The sequence below is a fragment of the Theropithecus gelada genome, chromosome 2, assembly GCF_003255815.1.
Source record: "Theropithecus gelada isolate Dixy chromosome 2, Tgel_1.0, whole genome shotgun sequence".
NCBI classification, from domain to species: domain Eukaryota; kingdom Metazoa; phylum Chordata; class Mammalia; order Primates; family Cercopithecidae; genus Theropithecus; species Theropithecus gelada.
This window is the reverse complement of record NC_037669.1, coordinates 130,501,005-130,515,488: the sequence shown is the minus strand read 5'-3', so window position 1 is coordinate 130,515,488 and position 14,484 is coordinate 130,501,005. Positions and strand designations below refer to the sequence as shown.

Genomic DNA, 14,484 nt, shown 5'->3' with positions numbered 1-14,484 from the left:
ATCCTTTTGATGGCAATGGCAAAAGTGCAGGAGAGCAAGTGGAAACACCCAAGGGCCCTTGAGACCTAATACCCTGTTACTTCTACCTCATTCTATGCGCTGAAGTCACATGGTTGAACTCAGAGTCAAGGGATTGGAGTATAGAACCCATTTCTTTTGTGTGTGGCAGTGCAAAAATCCATTTAGCAAAGGGTGTGAGTACAGGGAGGGATAAAAAATTGGGGACAATAATGCAATCTACTACGTTTACTTTATTTCAGTTCAGCAAAACATCTATGGAATACCTATTATTTGCCAAACATTATACTAGTCTTTGGGAACACAGAAACAAGAGACTTAACTTTTTCCACTGGAAGTGTTTGCAGTCTAGGCAACCTTCAGGATAAGTAAAAGGGTTTCCTGAACTTAGGTTCTCTAATTAAGGATCCCAACTTGCTATTTTGATTTTTACTTCTAACACTTCTGTTAAGATTTACACCTACTTTAGGATTAGCATTTAAGTTACGTTTTATTGTTTTAACGACTTAAAATTTGGTCAGGGGCCCTTACTTGCTTCACTCATTGTGGAAATTTTGTTTGGCTGAAATTTTATGTTTTTACGCAATCATGAAAATTTTTGGTTACGAGAAATGATGTATCTGCATCATCAGTCAAGTTACTATCAACCCCTGCTCCACTGTCTTTTGAAGAACTTTATGTTTTCCTCATCTCCAAATTCTTGGGGAGCCTTATCACAATCAAAATGCTGCCAACATTATCCTTTAACATCTGTGCTTAAATCTGGAAGCAGGAAACCACAATGCAAAGGAAACATATAAGAGGACAATCCATGCCCTTCAATAGGGAACCTGAACACCTTTCTCTTACGATTAGCTCTGTTCATTACTTTCTGTAGCTCTTTGACCTCTTGTCAGATATGCTGTCTGTAACTTTGTTTACCTCACAGCAATAGGTTCTACTGTCAGAGTCAGACTTCTCCTCTCTCTCCTTCCTCATTACTCTCATTAAGTTCCCATTTCCTGTCTGCAGAAAGTCACTCTCTTCTACTGAAAGATCCAGAGTTGAGCTTCATGAAGGTGTCAACTCAGTTCCCTTTTGCAACATCTCTGATCACTCATTAATCCTCAGGGAGCACGGCACAGTGGGAAGTACATGGGATGACTTTGGGGTCAAAACCTAGATTTTAATCCCAGCCCCGCTACTTGCTAACACTGTGATTTTGTGCAGGCTACTTCATCTCTCTGTGCTCAGTTTTAGAATCCATTATATGGGCATAGTAAATCTTATCTTGCATGGTTACTATGTGGTATAAGTGAAATAATATTATAAATAGCTAGGACAATATCTTCCATGCTCTCCCTTCTCCTCCCTGTCCCACTAGCTATCTCTTGCTTGCACCCTCAGGACTGGTTTACCAAGATACTACTATAACATCTTTGCAGGGTCAAAAATACTTTGTATGTATGGAAGACTAACACAGATACATTTAGTAGGAAGAAAGAAAGGTTATTTTGTCACATGACCTCACTTGTTTAAGAGAACATAAGAAATATCTTAGAGTATTAACACTCAGCATTCTGCAAACCCTAATACTTCTTAAAATGGTGAGAGAATTAAAAGCCACCAATATTTGCCTTCGAGACTTCTGCCAAATCTCTGATTTCTCTTTTGCCCAAATATGTGGGCCTGGTTATTTTTGAATGTTTACAGCAAAAAGGATCCTTAGGGATAGGGCTAGGTTTTACTTTTGTTTGTATTCTGGGACCCCACATAGACTTCTTAGATGCTCAAATAAAGGTTTGTTGAACAAATGAATATTTTATTGAATGCAATTGTGTGAACTAATGAAAGTTTAATTATTTTATATCCAGACAGAATATTTCTGTGTTCTAGTTTTTGCTGGGACTGGATTTAGCTGGCTGATGCATTGTATCTGTGTTTGATGTCCTCATTCTTGTGGAATGAAGAGTGTATATGTGTGTGTGTGGGAATCTGCATTTGGGGACAGAAGGGCCTATATTTGGGAAGCTGCAATGTGATCAGCTGCTTTTCACATTTTCCTTCATTTCCTTTGTTGCGTTTCATCTCTCAACACTAGACTATAAACTCTCTGAGGACAATGACCATGCCTTATCTTTGTTGTTACCATACATGATATTTTAGGGCTTGTTAACACTGTCAATATTCAATAAATATTGGTTGATTGGATGAATATGGTAACAAAGACAACTCAAAGGAAAGTTAGCATTTTTCTATTTTTATATGATTTTGGAAACAAAGCATCTTGTCTTTCTCCTTTTTTAGCTGCACTGATTTATATTTGTTTCATCCATAGCTCTGTTCCACAGAGCTACCTTTGGATTTATTGTGCTTTAATCTCATCTTTATAAATGCCACATGATTTGTGGAAAAGGGTTTAGACTCTGAAATTAAAGAGACCTACATCTATAACTTACAGGTTGTGTGACCCTGGGGAAGGTACGTAACCTCTTGGTGCCTGTTATCTCATCTGTGAAGGTGAATAATGGTGTCACCCACCTGCTGGAGCTGGTTTTGTTTCCCCTTAAGTTAAGAATCTTTTCCAACTTTTATTTCAGGTTCAGGGGGTATGTGTGCAGGTTTGTTACCTAGGTATGTTGTGTGATGCTGAGGCTTGAGGTACAAATGATCCCATCCCCAGGTACTGAGCATAGTACTCTATAGTTAGTTGTTCAAAACTTGCCTCCGTCTCTCCTCCCTACCCCTTCTAGTAGTCTCCAGTTTTTATTGTTGCCATCTTTATGTCCATGACTACCCAATGTTTAGTTTCCACTTATAAGTGAGAACATGCAGTATTTGGTTTTCGGTTCTTGCATTAATTTGGATATGATAATAGCCTCTAGCTGCATCTATGTTGCTTCAAAGGACATGATTCCATTCTTTTTTATGACTGCATAGTATTCCATGGTGTATATGTACCACATTTTCTTCATCCAGTCCACTGTTGATAGGTACCTAGATTGATTTCATGTCTTTGTTATTGCAAATAATGCTGCAATGAGCATGCTAATGCATGTGTCTTATTGGGAGAAAAATTTGTTTTCTTTTGGATATATATCCAGTAGTAGGATTGCTGGGTCAAATAGTAGTTCTGTTTTAAGTTCCTTGAGAAATCTTCAAACTGCTTTCCATAGTGGCTAAATTAATTTAACTCCCACTAACAGTGTACAAGCATTCCCTTTTCTTCTCATCTTCACTGAAATCTGTTAGTTTTTGACTTTTTAATAGTAGTCATTTTGACTGGCGTGAGATGATATCTCATTGTGGTTTTGATTTGCATTTTTCTTTTGATTAGTGATGCTGAGCATTTTTTCATCTTTGTTGGTCACTTGCATGTCTTCTTTTGAGAAGTGTCATCTAATGTCATTTGCTCATTTTTTAATGTGATAATTTGTTTTTTTTTTTTGCTTGTTGAACTGTTTAAGTTCCTTATAGATTGACTATTAGATCTTTTCAGATGATAATTTGATAATATTTTCTTCCATTCTGTAGGTTGCCTCTTTACTCTGTTGATAGTTTCTTTTGCTGTGCTTAAGCTCCTTGGTTTAATTAGGTCCCACTTGTCAATTTTTCTTTTTGTTGAAATTGCTTTTGAGGGCTTAGTCATAATTTTTTCCCCAAGGCTGATGTCCAGAGTGGCATTTTCTAGTCTTTTTTTTTTTTTTTCTTGTATTCTGATAGTTTGAGGTCTTACATTTAAATCTGTAATCCATCTTGAATTAATTTTTGCATAGAGTGAAAGGTAGGGGTCCAGTTTCATTCTTCTTTATATGGTTAACTAGCTATCACAGGACAATTTACTGAATAGGAAGTCCTTTCTGCATCACTTATTTTTGTTGACTTTATCAAAGATCAAATGGTCACAGATGTGTGGCTTTATTTCTGGATACTCTATCCTGTTTCACTGGTCTATGTGTCTGTTTTTGTATCAGTACTATGCTGTTTTGGTTATTGTAGGCTTACAGTATAGTTTGAAATCAGTTAATGTGATGCCTCTGGCTTTGTTCTTTTGCTTAGGATTGCTTTGGCTATTAGGACTCTTTTTTTGGTCCCACATGAATTTTAGAGTAGTTTTTTTCTAGTCATGTGAAAAGTCACATTGATAGATTGAAATAAATAGTGTTAAATCTGTCGATTGCTTTGGGCAGTATGACCACTTTAACAATATTGATTCTTCTAATCCATGAGCATGGAATGTTTTTTCATTTATTTGTGTCATGTCTGATTTCTTTCAGCAGTGTTTTGTAGTTCTCCTTGTAGTTCTCCAGATCTTTCACTTCCTTCCTTAGATGTACTCTTAGGTATTTTTTTCATGGCATTGTAAATAGAATTACAATTTTGATGTGATTTGACTCCCAGCTTGAATGTTATTGGTGTATAGAACCCCTACTGATTTTTGTGCATTAATCTTCTTTCCTGAAACTTTACTGAAGTCATTTATCAGTCCCAGGAGACTTTTGGCAGTCTATGGTTTTCTAGGTATATAATCATATTTTCTGCAAAGAGAGAGAGTTTGACTTCTTCTTTTCCTATTTGAATGCCATTTATTTCTTTCTCTTGCCTAATTGCTCTGGCTAGCACTTCCAGTACTATGTTGAATAGGAGGGATGAGAGAGAGCATCCTTGTCATGTTCCAGTTCTCAAGGGGGAATGGAGAGCTGTTGTGAGACCTTATTAGATTAATTAATGTAAGGCATCTACTCAGAGTAGGAACTGTATAAACAGTAGACCTTACTATCTTTATTTCCATTATCTTTACTTTGTTATTATTTATCTTAATTATGGCTGCCTTCTCCTATCAGGAAATGTGGATTCATAACTCTGACTATCTGTTAGCAGCCCCTAGACTGCTAGGAATTGATTGGGAATGGAATACTCTGAACTATCAAAATTTCACCTCATTAGAAACCTTACATCATATCACTTTGGACATTGCCAAAGGCCTTTTAAGAATAACCACATTTTGTCCCATTAAAATAATACAAGAATAAATGTGCATTTCTAGAAAAACTCCCCAAATTACAAAGAAAAGAAGTGGAGAGTTAAATGCCATGTGAGGAATCTAAGGATGTGGCATATATTCAAATTTATTATTTTTAATTGTCTCTCTCTTCACTTATTAAAATAGATTTTCAAAAATTACTCTCACAACAGGACCATTATCCTTAGTAGATTTAAGGACTATTCCACAGAATTTTTTCTTGAAATAATTGAGTTTGCTGGAATAAACTATTTAGTTCAATATTTTTCATCTCCCTCTAATACAAATGTATTTGATTTCTATAAATCTGAGTGCGATCAGTCAGGAAATTATACACATTTATCTTCCACAGGGTATATGAGCTATTAAGTCATGTTGTATTTATTATAGATCATGTTTGCTATTTGGCAAGATAGTTTGAATGGTTGGGAACAATATATAATACTGAGAAAGCAACCAGAAAGATGAATTGAAGTAAAGTGTTCTTTATAATAAATAAATACATAAAATATTCTGTAGTGATTCAAGCACACATTTACATATAAAATATATTGAAAATATATCATTCTATATTATGCATATTGTTCATTCTTATGGTTCATATACATATATATTTCTTTTATATGAGTATATATTTATATCACTTAGTCTTTTCATTTGGACCTCATGTAATATGTATATATTTTCCTATTATATCTTTCTTCCAGCCTCAAATATGTGGATGTTTTCTTGGCTTTGTGCTATTTTAATTATTTTGGCTATTGCTGGCATGAACACAATAGCAAAGACCACACCATATACCAAATTTACGAAGAAATTTGAGGGAAGAGAGATGCCAAAGGGTCTAAAACCATCCAGTGGCCCACCTCCAGAAGAAGAAACCCTCTTCACAGAAATGGCTGAAATGGCAGAACCAATCACCAAACCCTCGGCCTTGGATTCTGTCTTTGGCACTGGCACTCTCTTTCCCTTTGAAAACTTCACACTTGACACAGCTGATTTCTTTTTGAATTGTTGTGATTGTTGTTCACCTGTACCTGGCCAGAAAGGAGAACCTGGAGAGACTGGACAGCCAGGTATTTGAAAATATAAGAAGTCATGTTTCTCACTTGTACATCGGTAGAGTTGAGAGGTAGGTTGTGGGGTGAAATTGCCCCAAGAGTTTCTACGTTGTCATGCAAATGATAACAGGTCTAGGTGTCACATTGTTATAAAACCAAATGGGTGCTGTGTTGCCCAATGTGGTAATTAATAAATATTAAAATTAAAATTGAATAAGGTAAAAAATTCAGTTCATCAGTCACATTAGCCACAGTTCAAGTGCTCAACAGCCACTGTATTGGACAGCACAGATAGCTTTTCCATCATTGTAGACAATTCTACTGGACAGGGCTGGTGAGAGCAAAGTCAGGGATTACCATCCCCAGCATGGTGCTGTGGTTCTTTAAGATGCACAGGTTTATTACCAGTACAACTTTTTCATTAGTGGCTGATTTAAAAAGGGTAAATGAAACTTCTGTTGCCTTGCAAGAATGTGTGCTGACTGATGGATTTTCTGAGTGCTACTTGTAGTTAGGTTTAGAAATGGAATGGCTCCGAGGTGGAGAATAAAGCTTAGGATTCCATTTGCTTCCCATTGAATTTCTGAGGCAATACTGTGTCGTTGCCCAATGATTTTCTCAATTGAACACCATGGTTATGTATTTCAAGATTTCAGATGTCTATAATATATACATGATGAATATGCTCTCAGCTTTATTCTAATACATTTCAGCTTTTACATGTCATCTAGAAGAGAATTCAAGGTAAAGTTAAGATCAGAATGCCAACTTAAAATTCACCATTCCCTGAGGAATTTAATGCTATAAACTCAGCAATTACACATCTTCACCAAGCTTTTCATTCATTTCATCCCATTTTAGGGACCCTTTGGGAAATGCGGTTAGTATTTATGCAGAGCTGCAGTAAGGAGTCAAGGAGATGGGCTGTAGCTTGGGCACCAAGATATCAGGATTGCTAAAACATTACTGAAAATTTTAATGAGAGTGAGAAAATTATATTTACCAGAAGTCTTAATATTCTATCTGGCTGGTAAGCTGCTAGGGGGTGCAAATTCCAAGGGCATGGTCAAGTAGACACAGCTGGTTGCTAAACTATTTGCTAAGGCTGTGACTTCTGTAACGTCAGGGCTTTTGTTTTACCCAGTGGTGGATTTAGCTGGGCTGTTCTCAGGGTTCATTCTCTCCTCTAAATATATATGACAAACAACTCCAAGGTGTGCCAAGTTATTACCCTGCCTGGGGAGCTCATATGTCTTAGTCTGCTGGTTCTGCCACAGAGCATAGTGCTTAAGAGCTCAGAATGCTGAGACTATCTTGGTCCCACTTAGGGAAGCTACTCTGCTTTAGGAAATCTTAGTCCATTCTTTGGGTCTTGGCTTAATGCCATTTTCTCAAGGAAGCCTCTGATCTTATCAATTAAGTCCTCAGTAAGATCTTCGTATTTTTCTTTATGTCATTTACTACAATTTGACAATTTCTATGTATTTGTGTGGCTATTTGTTCAATGTTTGTCTTCCATAGACTCTCAGCTTCATGAGAGTAGGGAGTGCTGGAATATTGATGGCTGCATTCCTAACACCTTGCGAGGTGCTTGGTGTATAGGAGACCTCAGAAATAGTTAATGTATGAATGAGCAAGTGAATAAAAGGCAAATGCAAAGGTGCAGGTGTTTTTACTTCCAATGTGAAAGTGTGGTCCACATGAGGTTAAGTGTCAGATTATCATTTTGGTCCCGTTTGATATAGTGCTGCTTCCCTGAATCATTTCATCACTGCCATGAATACAGTGACAAGTACTAATGGGCTCACTTTATCTATTCAGGTACTACAAAAATGCAAATCAGACAAAAATATTGCCCTTAGGACTCTGTGATGGTTTATTCTCACTCAGATGTTATCATTAGGTCATTGATACTTATTGATTGCAATAAAATGCTTTTTTTCCCCCTTATCTAATGAACTTCAAAAGAGAAATTTTATATTCTGATGTGATTTACAATCCCATTTCTAGGTGCTAAAGGAGAGGCTGGAAATTTGGGGATCCCAGGGCCACCAGGAGTTGTTGGGCCCCAAGGCCCTAAAGGCTACAAAGGAGAGAAAGGTAGGTAATTCATTCATGTCAAAACTCAAGGGACATCCTGCATAATTTTTCAGAAGAGCAATTTGCTACTTAAATACTAGATTCTTGAAGGTGAGTCAATTTAAAAAAATGTAAATACTTGGTAAAACACATTATATTTGATATAAATATGTTAACTTTCTAAATAGCCAACTGAGAAATTTTAAACTTACCTGGGAACATTGCACGGCTGCATTCAGGCACACAGATTGTCACACAGCTTTTCCATCTCTCATTGGTCACCTGGCTGACCTAGTCACCAGCAGCCATAGAGTGGGTAGTCTCTGGGGAAGGGTACAGAGATACCCTTCCTGTACATGCTCATGTGAGCCTACTTCCTTTGTATGCAAATAATTTTATATTAGATGGAACTAACTAGAGCAGGCAATTCTCTGAATATTCAGTTTAGGTGGATAGTATGCCTGCTAAAAGGAATTTAATATATCCCTTGGCTCACTCTGAAATCAGAGGCAGTGTCAGTGGTGGGAAGACATCTTAATTAAAACAGAAGTAATCAAGCTTATAATAACGACATTGGGCCAGTCATTTTCTTTCACCTGGAAATTGAAGGAGTTGAACTAGATATTTATTTATACCTTGTTTACTATCAAAGAAGATTTGTCATTATGAGTGCATTTATAGCTCTTTTCAAGCTCAGAAATTCTGTAATTCCATAGGTGTATCAGTAAAGAAGGCTTTCTGCCCCAGGAAATCCCTGGTTCTATAAGTGCTTAAAGGTACTGAAGGAAAGCTACAGATTCACTAGGATATTTAGAAATTCCTAAGTGAATACCAGCAGCCTGTAGAAATACCATCTATCCATCAAGTTAAATGTTTCAGCCTCAGTGTCACAAGTCAAAAGACCTAATACCATCTATACATCACCCTCCACATGGCTCAGGAACTGCCTAACTCATTTGTGGTAGAACATTCAGTGAAGCAATTACTCAAAAAAGATGCTAAGGGAAGAGAGAGCTACTTCACACTTGTCAGTTATATGATTTTCATTCGTGGAAACATTTAATCCTTTTGTGCCTGAATTATGTTAGCAGAAAACCTTGTGAAATAAAGATGAGCGATGAACCTCCCCAGTGATTCATACATTTTGGAAGCTAGACTTCTGGAAATAGAAGAAAAAATAGGGAAGAGTAATAAAATAAGGTTCTTAAGAACACACTTTGATGAAGGATCAAAAGTAGAAATTCATTCAGTCGTTCTTTATAAAGTAGCAACTGTACTTTCCTTTCACTTCCAGGCTTAGCTTGGACTCTTGGTTAAGATAGAAAGTTAGAAAAAAAAATGAGTTGAATGATTCCATTCTAGTTAATCATGACCTGGTTGAGTAAATTAGGGGAAGCAACTAAACTTTTTAAAAGAACTCAAGAACTAGCATAACTCTGTGTGGTGAAGGTTGGTATTTGAGTATTGGCAAATGCTAGGAATAGAATCGGCTCTTCTCTTCCATTTAGGGCTGGGTTCTCTCAAAATGCATCCAGTTATTTTCCTGATGGTCTATGGTTTAATTTCCAAATTTTCCTTTTTATGCAGAGTGGTGTTGGGGTAGCTAGCAACTTAGAAAACTCTGCTAAATGACCTATGGTGGGATTTCTCTAGTTGTTCTTATGAAACTGGGGGGAGTCTATTCTCACCACTTTTAATTTGGCTTAGGATTTATTTTTTCCCTCACAAAAATAAAACAAAAGATGTTAGTTATATCATAAACAATATAGGTAGCAAATTGATGCCAACCAATGTTATATGTAGTTGTATTTGACTCTGTCCAATCCTTTAAAGTTTTTCATACTTCAGCTTCTCTTGTTGATAAAATGATGACAAAAATATCTTCCCTATTCTTCTTGAAAGGCAGGTGCTATAAACTTTTGTAAATTTAAAATTTTCCAATTGATTAAATGTGTTATGTTATATGAACCTGTGTGTTATAGAAGAAGGTGTGTTAATGTCAAGTAAAAATTATGTTAAATAAAAAGGCTGGATTAAGTAAAGAAAAGGTAAGAGCTTTGAACAATTATCTGCACCAAGTAAATGTGTAATAAGAGTGAGATATTATCAATACTATCATTGTTGTTATGCTAATTTATAGATGAAATCAATTCAGTGTGACTGAACTATAATAGTATGGGCTTTTAGTGAGGCCCAATATAAAACTATATTTTGTGGTAATATGACAATTATCTGAAAATACAGATGTTTTCATTTTTTTCAACTATGAATTCCTACAGTCCTATACTTACATGGATGCTCCATATAAAGAACAGGTTCTTTTTTCCTGGACATTTTTTTGTTATCACTAGTTTTAGCCAACTGGAGGATGTTGTGCCCTGTGTTTAAACTTGTAGGGAACATGGCATTATTTCTCAGGCGTTGTGGCCATATAAAGAAGGCATTTTAACTTTATTCAAAATTCATATTGGGAAAAGCATGAATACTTACATATATAATACAAGCAGAATGTCATGAGTTTTATGAGAGGTTTGAAGAGCCATGGAAATGCTGAGGGCAAAGATGAATTCTGTTTGAAGGGATCACTGCCTCCAGAGCTCTTTTAAATAGTTTACCTGTTGAAATTAATTATTCCTAATGACCCTCAATACATTTATTTATTTATTTATTTTGACAGAGTCTCACTCTGTCACCCAGGCTAAAGTGCAGCAGTGTGATCTCAGCTTACAGGAATCTCCACCTCCTGGGTTCAAGTGATTCTTGTGCCTCAGCCTTCCAAGTAGCTGGGACTACAGGTGTGCGCCACCACACTCAGCTAATTTTTTGTATTTTTTGTAGAGATGGGGTTTCACTATGTTGGCCAGGCTGACCTCAAACTCCTGACCTCAGGTGATCCACCCGCCTCGGCCTCCCACAGTGTTGGGATTATAGGATTGAGCCACCGTGCCCGGCCTACATTCTTTTTCCACACAATTTTACCTTTAGCCCATTTTGGTTAAAGAAAACACTGGAATGTGACATGGTTGTGAGAGGAATATTAAATATATCATAAATGATGTAGTTGGTAAAAAGTTAATCTTGATATCATTTTAGGACTCAAAGGAGAACGTGGGGACCAAGGAGTTCCAGGATACCCAGGAAAACCTGGAGCACAAGGTAGAGCATGATATGTATCTACTGTGTACAGTCATGTGCACAATATAGCCCTTCATTCTCTTCCTGTTTGTATTTAAAATTATTGGGGAGGTAAGCTGAAAATACAAATTACTGTTCTTCTAATAATTCGGTGTACTGACTTGATGAAGGACAACCAGTCTAGGAATTTGGAGACCAGGTAATAGTATCTGTGTTCTGCTTCTCTCTCCAGCTGTCAATGGAAAATAAAAATCCCTCACTCGTTCTGGGTCTCAGGGTCCTTGCCAATAATAATTTAGGCTCGAATGGACAATATGGGGGTTTAGGGGAATACCTGGGTTAGGCCAAAATGCAAAGGGTAATGGAATACAACGATCAACTACAGTCCTAATATTCTTTATTATCTTAAAAGTAAAAAACTAAAATAACTAGATATATGAAATCTGAATATAACCCACTGTTTCTTGGAAGCATTAACTATTCCACTTCTAAGAGCATGGCATAATATAAATTATTCATTGTCAGAGCCTCCTAAGCACAATTTTTACTGAGGCAAGAACCAGGTTTCCTAATTAGTAGGTTTGTTTCTACTTTTTTGAGCCCTGTGGTAATAGCATGCTGCTTATGGCCTATGTGGTCCTTAAACATTATTTTAATTTTCCATTTCAGGTGAACCTGGCCCTAAGGGAGATAAAGGAAACACTGGTTTGGGAGGAGTGAAAGGACAAAAAGGCTCCAAGGGAGACACATGTGGGAATTGTACCAAAGGAGAAAAAGGAGACCAAGGGGCTATGGGCTCACCCGGCCTGCATGGAAGGCCTGGAGCCAAGGGAGAGAAGGGGGAGATGGGGGATAAGGGCTTCTGTGGAGATTCTGGGGAGAGGGGAGGAAAAGGACAGAAAGGTGAGGTGGGTATGAAAGGAGAAAAAGGTAGCAAAGGAGACAGTGGAATGGAAGGCAAAAGTGGCCACAGTGGTCTGCCTGGGGCGAAAGGTGATCCAGGGGTTAAAGGAGAAAAGGGAGAGTTAGGTCCTCCTGGTCTCCTGGGACCTACTGGGCCAAAGGGTGACACTGGCAGCAAAGGGATCCGAGGCCCCATTGGGAAGAAGGGCTTTCGGGGCTTTAAAGGCTCCAAGGGTGAGGTGGCTAGAGTGCCCCGGTCGGCTTTCAGTGCTGCTTTGTTAAAGCCTTTTCCTCCTCCTAACATCCCCATCAAATTTGAAAAGGTTCTCTATAATGACCAAGGGAATTATAGTCCTGTCACTGGGAAGTTTAACTGCTCTATTCCTGGGACATATGTTTTTTCCTACCATGTTACGGTGAGGGGGCGACCTGCTCGAATCAGTCTGTTGGCCCAGAATAAGAAGCAGTTCAAGTCCAGAGAAACTCTCTATGGTCACGAAATAGATCAGGCCTCTCTCCTCATCATCTTGAAATTAAGTGCAGGAGACCAAGTCTGGCTTGAAGTGTCAAAAGATTGGAATGGGGTGTATGTCAGTGCTGAGGATGACAGCATTTTTACTGGGTTCCTTTTGTACCCAGAGGAAACTTCTGGAATTTCACCATAAATTTGTGTCCTGAATCCTGTAGTTTAGATTTAGTGGAATAAGTCAGTTAACATAGAGTAGTGCCATTAAAAAACAACTTCCATGTTTTCAAGATTATAAAAATAATACAGAAAAATTAAAAGAAGTCACCTAGAGTCAATTATTATTACTATTTTAAGGCACCTCTTTTAAAAATATTATATGTACTTGAGAGCATATGTCTACTAACTTTGTAGCTAGCTTTTAAAATTTAGCATTATAATATTAGCATTACTTATTCAATTTAAGTACAATAATTAATATTTGTATACAAAGTATGAATGGGATTTATAATTAATAAATATATTCTTACTAAATATCTTCTATATCTCAGATAAATGTGTGTCACTTCTTTCTGTGTGAATTGTAGAGTATGACAGCAAGTTTTTGACTCTCTTGGGTGGGTTGCCTTCTGACAAAATGGAACTATTCTCATGTTAGTTTAATTCATGGAGATGACACAGAAAGGGTGGCAAAGACTAGCTAACGGATATTTAAAATTTATCAATGTGTAAAGGTTTGCGCAGAAAACTTGTATTATATGGACTTGTGTGTTGGGTAAAATGTAGGAAAAAGTTGATAATCATAGTGAAGATGAAATCATTCATCAAATTATTGTGCTTAGCAGAACTGAATGTCCCCAAAAGAATCAAGAATAAAATGAAATCATTATTGATCTGAATTTTTGCCTTTTCTTCCTGATAGAACATTTAATTAGGATAAATTCTTTGGCATCATTATCATCATCTCTATAATAATTAATTCCAGTTATTTAGAGATAACATTGCTGGAGCAGGTGGGGATTTGGGAGTTCATTTGCAATGCAAATGTATAATAATTGTGAATATTTGATAATTCAGTGGTTTCTTTCTTCTTTTTTTTTTGAGACAGGATTTTGCTCTGTAGCCCAAGCTGGAGTGCAGTGGAGCGATTCTGGCTCACTGCATCCTCAACTTCGTATGCCCAAGCATTCCTCCCACCTTAGCCTCCCAAGTACCTGGGACCACAGGACTTTGTCACCATGCTTGGCTAACTTATTTATTTATTCTTTATTTTTGTATAGATGGAATCTCCCTATGTTACCCAGGCTGGTCTTAAACTCCTGGGCTCAAGTGATCTTCCTGCCTTGGTCTCCCAAAGTGTTGGGATTACAGGTGTGAGCCACTGCGCCTGGCTGGTTTAATTTTTTTAAAAAAGAAAATTTACTGAATCCAAATTGAATTTGGTTCTATGAAGGTATAGTTATGCAGATTTGCAAATCTTGGTGCATCAAGACAGGGAATGGGTGATAGAAAACTTTCTGGTCTTGCTCTGCCTACTTTGTTGCACTGCCTACTTCGGCAAACATCATTCACTTTATATATATTTATATATATATATGTATATATACACACACACACTTGTATATACACACACATATATACACATATGTATATACACACATATATCTATATACATGTGTGTGGGTATATATACACACACATATATATATACACATATATATGAGTGACAGTCTTAAAAGTGAATGATGTTTTTTTACACGTGTTTCCCAAACTGTGTTCAGAGGAATATCATTTCTGGAAGTTGTTATTATGAACTACTG

General features: G+C 37.0%; 1 protein-coding gene across 1 annotated transcript; it reads left to right on the top strand.

Annotated features, from left to right (window-relative positions):
- Window positions 1–5,735: 5,735 nt before the first annotated feature.
- On the top strand, window positions 5,736–12,863 carry OTOL1 (otolin 1). Its single transcript, XM_025377798.1, has 4 exons — window positions 5,736–6,096; window positions 8,092–8,181; window positions 11,254–11,316; window positions 11,965–12,863. Exons 1-4 carry the CDS (start codon window positions 5,736–5,738, stop codon window positions 12,861–12,863), a joined length of 1,413 nt encoding a protein of 470 aa, XP_025233583.1.
- Window positions 12,864–14,484: the final 1,621 nt, after the last annotated feature.

Bases quoted from the DNA above. Each gene is read 5' to 3' on its own strand.
- OTOL1 (XM_025377798.1), top strand. From the start codon at position 5,736: ATGTGGATGTTTTCTTGGCTTTGTGCTATTTTAATTATTTTGGCTATT. The intron at 6,097-8,091 runs GTATTTGAAAAT...TCCCATTTCTAG, and splicing joins TGGAGAGACTGGACAGCCAG to GTGCTAAAGGAGAGGCTGGA. The intron at 8,182-11,253 runs GTAGGTAATTCA...ATATCATTTTAG, and splicing joins AGGCTACAAAGGAGAGAAAG to GACTCAAAGGAGAACGTGGG.